At 47.8% G+C, this 9,805-nt stretch overlaps 3 protein-coding genes across 3 annotated transcripts; 1 reads left to right on the forward strand and 2 right to left on the reverse strand.

The window, feature by feature from the left end:
* Window positions 1–388: 388 nt before the first annotated feature.
* Window positions 389–3,182, reverse strand: LOC9651187. Its single transcript, XM_024688478.1, has 10 exons — window positions 2,457–3,182; window positions 2,339–2,393; window positions 2,188–2,293; window positions 1,991–2,135; window positions 1,886–1,939; window positions 1,208–1,828; window positions 1,037–1,154; window positions 955–983; window positions 772–900; window positions 389–720 (listed from the first exon to the last, which is right to left on the reverse strand). The coding sequence occupies exons 1-10, from the start codon at window positions 3,180–3,182 to the stop codon at window positions 547–549; spliced, it is 2,157 nt and encodes a 718-aa protein (XP_024544246.1). The 3' UTR covers window positions 389–546.
* A 2,304-nt stretch (window positions 3,183–5,486) lies between these two features.
* On the forward strand, window positions 5,487–7,526 carry LOC9655077 (probable glycerol-3-phosphate dehydrogenase [NAD(+)] 2, cytosolic). The gene is made up of 5 exons (XM_002983379.2): window positions 5,487–6,328; window positions 6,422–6,643; window positions 6,717–6,964; window positions 7,027–7,166; window positions 7,237–7,526. The coding sequence occupies exons 1-5, from the start codon at window positions 5,704–5,706 to the stop codon at window positions 7,397–7,399; spliced, it is 1,398 nt and encodes a 465-aa protein (XP_002983425.1). The 5' UTR covers window positions 5,487–5,703; the 3' UTR covers window positions 7,400–7,526.
* On the reverse strand, window positions 7,517–9,485 carry LOC112351187 (THO complex subunit 6-like). Its single transcript, XM_024688563.1, has 13 exons — window positions 9,275–9,485; window positions 9,185–9,213; window positions 9,034–9,126; window positions 8,902–8,978; window positions 8,790–8,835; window positions 8,692–8,746; window positions 8,574–8,627; window positions 8,423–8,503; window positions 8,335–8,374; window positions 8,161–8,282; window positions 7,991–8,104; window positions 7,737–7,853; window positions 7,517–7,638 (listed from the first exon to the last, which is right to left on the reverse strand). The coding sequence occupies exons 1-13, from the start codon at window positions 9,467–9,469 to the stop codon at window positions 7,558–7,560; spliced, it is 1,104 nt and encodes a 367-aa protein (XP_024544331.1). The 5' UTR covers window positions 9,470–9,485; the 3' UTR covers window positions 7,517–7,557.
* Window positions 9,486–9,805: the final 320 nt, after the last annotated feature.

The following is a 9,805-nucleotide window of genomic DNA, read 5'->3' on the forward strand; positions in this document are numbered from 1 at the left end:
TAAAAATAAAAATTGCTACACATTGCATGTAGCAATGTTTGGTTTGCTTAATAGTAGTTTTATTATTACTTATTAATCCAATTGATCAAATAAAGTTTATAATTATAAGCATGTTTGTAATTTGTAAACACTCTTACTACATATCAACCATTAGATGATAGAATAAAAAAGAATATACTAGAAAGGGTTTAAGAAAGTTTATAAATTATAAACATGTTTATAAATTATAAATACAAGATTAATCTAAATGAATAGCAACAGTTTTAAATATTTTAGAATATCCAAGCATATTTTAAGTATATTCACTATCATCAGCAAACCAAAACTCGATTATAGAGCTTAACATTAATCTTAGTATAAAACATCTAGCGCCCATAACCCTTTATAATTTTTCTCTTCTTGGAAAGTAAATATTTGAAGGACCACTACATGATTGCGCTGCTGTGGAGGATGGAAAGGTCTAACTGGTTGCACATTTTCTGGACAATCAATTGAAAGTAAGAGATATTTTGGTACCTTTTGGAAATCTGTTTCTTGGTGAATCGTCTAGTACTTCCCTTTTCTCTTGGGGAATTTGCCAAAGATGGAGAGCTTGTCCGCCATTACAATCCTCTCTCCCGGCCTCGGGTGGTCCGTCTGTTGCTGCTTGAGAATTGAGAACAATGAGGGGCCTCTCTGTTCTATTGGTTTTGGAGCAGGGGTTTCTTTGTTAACGGTGTGCTGTGGAGGGACAACGTCAAAGCTAGGAGTGGCAAGTGGGAAGTTACACACCTGTGCGGCAACTGAAAAACCGGAGAGGCTGCTACTGTCATCACGTCCAAATATGAACGACTTCGAGTTTGTACATATGGTTTGCTTGAGCAATGACGAATTCGACGTCGACCGGTTCGAAAATATTGACTGCGGCACCAAAAAGTTTGTTACGATTAGATGAGAGGGAACCAGTAATTTTACCTTAGACTTACAAACAGAGACACACGTTTCTGTGGAAGAGTTTTATGTTATGTCAAAACATATATAGGAATGAAATAAGAACCTTGTTGAGCAGACTTTCTCTTCGTAGTACTATGAGAAACGTTTGCTTTCTTTATGATGCCCAGAACCTCCCTTGACGATTCATCATCAGCAGGAGACATAAACAGTTCCTGCCTCTCCTGAAAACAGAGATATGTGAGTTGACATGTTCAGAGGCATACTTCACTCTTACAGCAGTTTCGAGAAGCCGTTGCCGTAAAATTGTACGCTCTGTTTCTTCGTCGTCCGACGACTCGTGATATATTTGCATGTCCTCTTCCAAAAACTCAAGACCGATAGATGGAGGCGGCGCAGCTTCCTTTGTTTCTTTCAGTTTCACCGAAGTCCCCCGTGACAACTCTTGTGGATCTGAATCGTCGGCATCCAGAAACGAAGAAATCTCGGCTGTATACTCCGTCTGCTTTGATGATCCTTGAATCCTCCACAAGATGCTGTCGGTCTGAGCTTCATCTTGTTGTTCTAGCCACTGACGATGAAGATCGGCACGTCTGCCATTATCCAGAGGCTCTTCCGCCTCTGCTGAACGATCAATAATTTCGAGGACTTCGGCACTGTCATCTCCTTCGTCCTCCTCACTGTTATGAAGGATAAGGTCCTCATCCTCAGCTTCAGCTTCGTCATCTATAAGTGCCATGATTGGAGGCTTCACAGGGAAGGCTTCGACGGTCTCAGTAGTCCCAAGAGCTTCATCTTGACTTTCCGTCATATGCAAGTCCAAGTGGATCCCTCCATTGTAGTTATCTTGACTTCCTGCGAGAATATAGTCCAGAGCTTGGGAGTCCGGAAAGAGATCCTACGAGGAGAAACGCGTCTGTTAGCGAGATCTTGAAAGTTGTCAAAATTCACACACCTGAGTATCTTCTAAAGGCTGTCTGAAAGCGTTGCTGCATCTTACAGGAGATTCCTGAAAATCATCCATGTTAGACGCAATCGCATGCAGGAATACGCAACTGACCTTACTAGAACTAGTATCCTCTAGAACTTTATTCATTCCGGAACATTCATCCTCGTTTTCACAGTAACTTGTTGAGATCGTAGGGAGCTGGCTCGTATCATGCCCCACATCAACGTCGTTTTGATGACTTACTTTCAACTTACTCCTGCATCGCTGACATGTTACAAGAACAACGCAATAATTTTTATAAAGCATACGCTGACTTCCATCCCAGTTGAATTTTCCTCTGTCGTAATTTGGATAAGAGCCCAGACATAGGAACTTCAAAAACAGGAGCTGCTTCAAAGGCCGCTTCCCTTGTTTCTATAAAAACATTTGATTAACTAGTAGATGTAAGAAAATGCTTACCTCGTAGCAATCTTTGCGACTCTGCATGCATCTCGTCAAGCTCCTTCTTGGTGACCTGAAAGAAATCAGAACTTTTAAATCATAAAAACACAGAAAGAAAAATATGCACCTTCCTAACCTGATGTTTCGTATCATCCTGCAAACTCGAAGAAGGTTGAAGGCTGTGAGCATCAATAGGCTTGTTCTCAGGCTCGGCTATCCTTTTTCTCTTTTTGCTCGAGGTAACAACACCATCGGAGAGTAGCTCATCCAAACTGTTCTTAGACGACTCTGAGCCACTAAAGCTCCCATTACCCACGCCAGATCTTGCACGCTCGTTCTCAATTCCGTCGGAGAGTAGCTCCTCCGCCTGGCGCTCTCTTGCGAAAACTTTTCGCTTCTTCTTCGTGACGATGCCATCGGAAAGTAGCTCATCCAAACTGTTTCTAGACGTCTCTGAGTCATTGTCGCTCCCAGTCGGATCCAAATCCTCGTGACCCATGCCAGATCTCGCAGGATTGTCTTCGGAGACTGCTTCGCCTGTCTTGCTCTTCTTGGCGATTTTTTTCCAGGCATCCAAACTGTTCTTCGACGACTCTGACTCACTACCACCTTCCAAGCTCCCATTTGAATCCAAATTTCCAGGACCACCGAAATCCATACCGTCACCAGGTCTAGCATCGCCCGTAGAATCCCTATGCCCCTCCAAATCCGCATTCTTCTCGGATCCAAGCTCTATGTCTACAGCAGCTCGCTCCAATCCCAGATCAACGCCACCAGTTGAAGAACAATCGTGTCGCTCGTCAAAGCCGGCGATAGAAGTTTCCTGGCGTACCTTGCGAAGGCGCTTGAGCTTGCCCTCCATCGCTCCAACCCTAGGTGAAATTTGGGCGCCATCTCGAGTTTTGATTTTCTTCCCGCCAAAAGATTCCACGTGTTAGAGTTTAACTCGCTAGGAAATGTAACGCCACGCCCACTGAAGATGAAGAAGGCAAGCTAGGGTTTTTAGACGCCGAGCTCGTGTTCTTTGCGGGAGGATAATCGCGAGGTATGTTACGCGTTTCAGATGTGTGTCTCCACACCTCTAGAGTTAGCTTGGATCGTCGTCGCGATTCGCGAAGAAGAAATTGCTAGTTTTTTTTTGTGTGATTCAATTTTTAGGCAATTGAGAGCTCATTCTTGACTCGTTGTCATCTCTCACAGGTCTATGGTTGCTTGTCTTTGCTTTTGCGAGGCCTGTGTGTGGTATTCTTCTCCCTCCTAACGCATTGGTGATTTTAGACATGGATATTGTTGCACCACCTGCGAGATGGAGGTCCGAGTCACAAGAGATTGGGGGTTTCTATAAGTTTTTGAAGGCAGAGGTGAGTGGAAGATCGAGTTTCTATTTTCTTTCTTTCGTTTTCGCTTTTTTTTTTCATTCGTAATTCATTCACTCCAGGTTGAGAGACTTAACGAGGCAGAGAATAATCTGAGCACGCAGGCAATGAGGCAGACCAATTTAATTTTGAGGGAGGACGTCAGTCCGAATCCATACATCCAAAAGATGTATTTCGAGCACCAGATGAAGAAGAGACTTGGAGACTCCAAGTATCCTCAAGCATTTAGACCCTCGGAACCACGTCTTCAATTCCCATCAGGTTGGTAACTTCGTTTCTTCACTAGACTTACATGTTTGTTTATCTTTCTGGCCCAGCAGTATGGGGCTCTTCTGTAAAGCCTGAGAAAGACGAAGTCGCGGAATGTTGCTCCTCTCGAGTGACCGAGGACTCACGAACTGATAGCAGAGTGGAGTCACTGTCGGGTTCACATCTTTCAGGTCCGGCTTTGGAAGAGATTGGATCACCGGAGCCTGCTAGATATAAGTTGCCATCACCGGAGCCAATCAGCTACAGGATTCCAGAGAAGAAAAGCAACAGTGGACCATTAGACTTTGGACGACCAAAGAGCAACAACAATGGTCCAGTGCAAAGCAGCAACTTTGGACGATCGCAGGGCAGCAACAACGGGCAGAGCAACAGCAATGGGCCATTGCAACGCAGCAGCTTGGGACGAGCGCAGAGTAGCAGCAACGGAAGAGCGCAGGGCACTAGCAACAACAACGAGCGACCGCAGAGCTTTAAAACTGGACGCGTTAACAATGGAAGATCTTCACAGAGCAACAACAACAACAACATCAGCAACGACAGGAGCACCCCAAGCAATGGCGATGATTCAAGGCGACTGGACAGAATGAATGCTTTCAGGGAATTCAGCGGCGATAATGAATATGGAAAATCTGGCATTTTTTATAAGGTCGGTCGGTCAAGATCAGGCGCTCGGTTTTATGGTTGAGGTTTTGCCGGAGAAGAAAACAGTCCAGGAGAGATGAGAACAGGACGCTGTGGCCGTGGAAGTTTTGTCCACTGGCACTTATGAACTAGAACACAGGGAGGTGGAGTATCCGTTTTGCGAGAACACGAACTTTTGTTCTCGGTAAGTCTCTTGAAGCTTGTGAAAGCCGAGCGACTGACTTGGTTCGTGGTTTTTGCAGTTGCTATCAATACGACTATAGTTTGAGAGATTTCATTTTCCTGGACAAGCTCCAAATTCGTTTGGAAGCTATCGTCGCGTCTTTCCGATCCATGTCGAGCGAAAACTTCTGTTTGAGCGCGCGCAATGAAGCCGGTCGGTCAGCTCCAGATTTTTATGAACCCTGGCGCTTGGTAAGTTTAGTTCTTTCTATAAGCCATCGAATCAAATTCGCGATCTATTTTTCTTTCCATCTCCAGATCTATTCGAGCACCGAAAGCTCATTTTTGTGGTTTCGCCTCGTCTCGTGACTCTCGGTGGAAAATGCGGCTTGACCAAGTCAGCGCCAACGTTGGCGCGGCGCTAAACATCCAAGCCACAACCACTTTGGAGAAAACGCCCATTTATTTCGTGATGGCAGGTGGAGCGCTGTCTACACGTGGCCCGCGCACAGTGGTCGGGACACCGGTGATGCCGGCGAGCGAGTCGGCCGTCCACGCGGCGGCACCGCCGAAGTTCTTTGGCCGCCACGCTGTTTCACACGTGGACTGCCGCGTCATTGTCGATGGTGACGTGTCAGGGATCATGCAAACCGGACCCCTGTTGGGGGTTTTATCGCAAGATATATTTCTCTTTCGGCGAGGGCAGCAGGAAGATCGCCAGGCGTCGTTCCTTCGCTCGCTCGCTCGCTCGCTCGCTCGAATCCAGGTTTGCTTCATCGGCATTGCTCGAGCGGTGCCTCCCGATCCTCGATCCAGTGCCTTCTTGCCGAGATCGGTCGATATTTCGAGTGGAATTCACCGCGATTTCCATCCCGGGGCGCTCGCCTATGAGGGTTTCGTGAGGATCCCATCCATTCCAGCGGCGCATCGACAATGGCATCCAAGTTCCACAGCTGCAATGGCAAGACGCTCGAGGAGCGCGTGGCGGAGATCAGGGAGCTGCTCGGCAAGGCCGACGGAGATGTCCTCAAGATCGTCGGTGTGGGAGCCGGCGCGTGGGGCAGCGTCTTCGTGGCGATGCTCCAGGACGCCTTCGGCCACCTGAGGGATTTGGTCCAGGTCCGGGTGTGGCGGCGCGGGGGCAAGGCGGTGGACAAGAAATCCGCCCAGCACCTCTTCGAGATCATCAATTCCAGGGAGGACGTGCTCCGGCGGCTCATCCAAAAGTGCGCCTATCTCAAGTACGTGGAGGGGCGATTGGGCGATCGAGTGCTCTACGCGGACGAGATCTTGCGCGACGGCTTTTGCATCAACATGCTGGATACGCCACTGTGCCCCCTCAAGGTAGTCACCAATTTGCAAGAGGCTGTGTGGGACGCGGACATTGTCATCAACAGCCTTCCTTCCACGGAGACCCGGCCAGTGTTTGAGGAGATTGGGAGGTACTGGCGAGAGAGAAGAACCATGCCCGTGATCATATCGCTATCAAAAGGAGTCGAGGCAGCTCTCACGCCCGTGCCACACATTGTCACTCCAACGCAGATGATCAGCGAAGCAAGTAAGTGGTTTTCTTTCTCTCTTAAGTTCTTAGATTTGTTTTCTTAAAGGTCTTGTGATTCTTTTACCCTGACAATGCTTTTGTTTTATGTAGCCAAGGTGCCTCTAGAGAACATTCTTTATCTAGGTGGACCAAACATCGCAGCGGAGGTTTACAACAAGGAGTACGCAAACGCCCGGATCTGTGGCTCCGAGAAGTGGAGGAAACCTTTGGCTCGTTTCCTGAGGCAGCCGCATTTTGTGGTGTGGGACAACAGCGACCTCGTTACTCATGAAGTCATGGGAGGCTTGAAGAACGTCTACGCAATTGGTGCCGGTTAGTCTTCAAGTTCTTAGTTTCTTGTTTGGAAAACGAAAGAAATGTTCTAAAATCTTTGGTTCGCTCACAGGTATGGTTGGCGCACTGACAAACGAGAGCGCGACGAGCAAGGCCGTCTACTTCGCGCATTGCACGTCGGAGATGATCTACATCACGCACTTCCTGGCCGAGGAGCCCGAGCGCTTGGCCGGGCCTCTCCTGGCGGACACGTACGTGACTCTACTAAAGGGACGCAATGCCTGGTATGGGCAGAAGCTCGTGGAAGGGGAGCTCAGGCTCGACATGGGAGACAGCATCCAAGGCAAAGGCATGATACAGGTGAGATCTTTCACACTTTTCCTTTTTGAAGACACTCACCCAACTTCAATTCACTTTGGCAGGGAGTGTCAGCTGTGGAAGCTTTTCATGAATTGCTCAGACAACCAAGCCTGAGCGTGATGCACCCAGATGGTAACCGGCCCGTGGCTCCAGTTGAGCTCTGTCCCATACTGCAAATGCTTTACAGGATCCTCATCAAGAGGTAGGCCTAGTAGTCCACACATTCCTTTTCTCCTTGCTCACTGGCTTGTGCGTTTATATGTTTTGTGCAGGGAGTGCTCGCCAGAGGCCATCTTGCAGGCTTTACGTGACGAGAATATGTATGATCCCAGGCGCCGGATAGAGGCAGCGCAGGGCAAGGACTGCTACATGCCGCAGCTCCTGGGGAACGTAAAGACTACCGCAAATGGTGTGATCAAACAGGTCTTGGCATAGATTTCACGGTCGGGTTTTTTTTTTCTGGCTCTTGGTTTCATGCTTTTCTGCTAGAGAGCATGCACGATGTCAGTAGCAATTGCCGATAAAAACAGGAAACACGAAGAAAACATCAGATTCTTTCACACGTCCCAAGGATTTTCTTAGAACTTTGCAAGCTAGCAGCTAAAAGTACACAGATGGCTTCCATAGCTGGATATCACATCCACCATTCCGCCATGGCCACCAACAGCTGTCACCTGGGTATAAGTTTCCAAAAGGCAATGAAAAAGTCGTGAGAATCTTTTCTAGCTCTTTGTCTCGAGCCTAGAAAGCACAGAAACAAAGTGATACTTACTCCAGATGGATGGAGTGACACGGCGAAGGAAGACAATGGAGCGCAAGCGACTTGGGACGAAAGCTTCCCGCCAAAGGTGAATCGAGAAAGATGCGGTTGAACACCGACGACCACAATCTGTCATATAAAAGATCATTTCTATCAGTCAAAGATCTTTCAAAAGATCTTCCTATCAGAGGTTTATCAAAAGATCGAAAGATCTACCAAAAGCTTATCAAAACTCTCTCATTCGTTTTTAAAATCTAAAAGCTGACCTCGTCCGTGGTGAAGGCCACGTCTTGCGGGGCTCCAGCGGTCGTTATTCTCGTTGCTGCTGCTACCATTGGCAAGTTCCAGAGCGTTACACATCCTCCTCCAGTCCCACACGCCTTTTGCAAGCGAAAACAAACAAGTATGAAACAAACCAAGGCATGGAGAAACTTACCATCCAATTCTCGCTAGCATCCACTGCTACACAGCTCACCCATGGGAGCCTGGATTTTGCTCTTGCCACTCGTTGTACATTCCAAGGATCCAACACTGCTGTGCATCGGCCGGATCTACAGTCTACAGGCCGTCAACTTAGCAGTGATCTTTCGTTTCTGTCGCAAAAGCTTACCCCAGATTCTGCAGGTGCCATCCTCGGATCCCGTGATTAACTGCATCGGGAAGAATCCAGATTCAGATGAATAAGCATGTTTGATTACCTGTTTCTGAGATGGTCTCGACGCTATGCAGTGCAAGTAACCGGCATGGCCTTGAAATACCATTGAACCTTGTCCAGTTTCCTGAAAGTAAGGTGCTGTAAACTCTTGCATGAATTTGCGTAAAGTTCTCGTTGGAAACATGATACTTTACCAAGTCCCAACCATACGCACAGCCATCGCCAGCAGCACAGAAAAGCGTCCCTGCCTTTTGAGAAAATAAACGTAAGTAGAAGAAATAAATTTTTGCGGAGAGTTCTACGTAATATTACATCTGCTGCGAGACCATTGGCTTCGGCAACGGGTAGAAGAGAACCATGCTGACCCCTGCAAACATCGCAGTGGAGAAGATCGGGAGCTAAAAACTTACCTCTGCTGAGGAATTTTCATCTCCAAAACAGGCCGCTCTTGCATATCTAATGAGGCGACAATGAGAAAAAGAGAGAGAGAGAGAGAGAGAGAGAGAGAAAAGGCTTTCAAACCCGGGCTTGAATCACTGCCCAATCTTTGCAAAACGTCGTTCCATCGCCAGATCGCTATCCGTCCGTCATCCCCACAACTACGTCAATTGTTTTGGTTATACCATTCGAAAGTTCTTACAATTAATCGCTTACCTCGCAAGAACTTTGTTTCCATCTTCTCCAAATGACAGCAAACCATACGCCGGGCCATCGTGTCCAGCGAGCGACAACCATGGTTTCGCCAATCTGGAAAAGGAAAAAGAGTATTATCTCCTTAGGAACTTGAACCATCGAAGATTCTTACTCGTCAGTGGTCTCCGCTATGCCCGAGATCTACCAGGACAAGAAAGAAAACTGGAGGCGATCACCAAAGAGAAACAATGCCAAGACTTACAGGAGGAGATCGGCAAATGGGATGAATCCCAACGCTGCCATCGCTCGTCGCGGCGGCCAAGAAGCGCGGGGGAGGCGGCGCCAGCTCCAATGTCGGCGGGAACCGGAGCGCAAACACAATGCGCGTCCTCAGGCACCTCTCCGCAAGAACCGATGCCTTGAAATCGTCCCGCCGCCATCCTCGAGCGTCTCCCATCACCTAAAGCCCTAAGTTAATGTGCCAAGTAAAAACCAGTACTTTGCCTTTGGAGAACTTGAGCTCCACCACCTCCTCCGGACTGGAGTATACAAAGCTGACACGGGCAACGATCTCTCCTACATTCTCATCTTTGGCACCGGCGTCCGCGCAGAAGTCGATGACAAATACCTGGACACCGTGCTGCCTCGAGTCGATCCCCGCTCCAAGCAAGAGCTGGAGACAAGAGAAACTTGCTTATTGCTCCTTGCTCCAGCTCCATGTTGCTCTTCGCTCCAGAACACTGAACCAAAAGAAATGACAAACGAGCTCGCTCTAACACTCTCAGAATGCTTG

Source organism: Selaginella moellendorffii, unplaced genomic scaffold, assembly GCF_000143415.4.
Source record: "Selaginella moellendorffii unplaced genomic scaffold, v1.0 SELMOscaffold_58, whole genome shotgun sequence".
NCBI classification, from domain to species: domain Eukaryota; kingdom Viridiplantae; phylum Streptophyta; class Lycopodiopsida; order Selaginellales; family Selaginellaceae; genus Selaginella; species Selaginella moellendorffii.

Excerpts from the sequence above, each read along its gene's own strand:
- LOC9651187 (XM_024688478.1), bottom strand. The coding sequence starts at position 3,182 with ATGGAGGGCAAGCTCAAGCGCCTTCGCAAGGTACGCCAGGAAACTTCT. Across the intron at positions 1,829-1,885 it reads AGCCTTTAGAAGATACTCAG|GATCTCTTTCCGGACTCCCA; the intron begins GTGTGTGAATTT and ends TTCTCCTCGTAG. Across the intron at positions 901-954 it reads TCTCTGTTTGTAAGTCTAAG|TCAATATTTTCGAACCGGTC; the intron begins GTAAAATTACTG and ends TTGGTGCCGCAG.
- LOC9655077 (XM_002983379.2), top strand. The coding sequence starts at position 5,704 with ATGGCATCCAAGTTCCACAGCTGCAATGGCAAGACGCTCGAGGAGCGC. Across the intron at positions 6,644-6,716 it reads CGTCTACGCAATTGGTGCCG|GTATGGTTGGCGCACTGACA; the intron begins GTTAGTCTTCAA and ends GTTCGCTCACAG. Across the intron at positions 6,965-7,026 it reads AAGGCAAAGGCATGATACAG|GGAGTGTCAGCTGTGGAAGC; the intron begins GTGAGATCTTTC and ends TCACTTTGGCAG.
- LOC112351187 (XM_024688563.1), bottom strand. The coding sequence starts at position 9,469 with ATGGGAGACGCTCGAGGATGGCGGCGGGACGATTTCAAGGCATCGGTT. Across the intron at positions 8,504-8,573 it reads GTGCGTATGGTTGGGACTTG|GAAACTGGACAAGGTTCAAT; the intron begins GTAAAGTATCAT and ends CCTTACTTTCAG. Across the intron at positions 8,283-8,334 it reads TGGCACCTGCAGAATCTGGG|ACTGTAGATCCGGCCGATGC; the intron begins GTAAGCTTTTGC and ends GACGGCCTGTAG.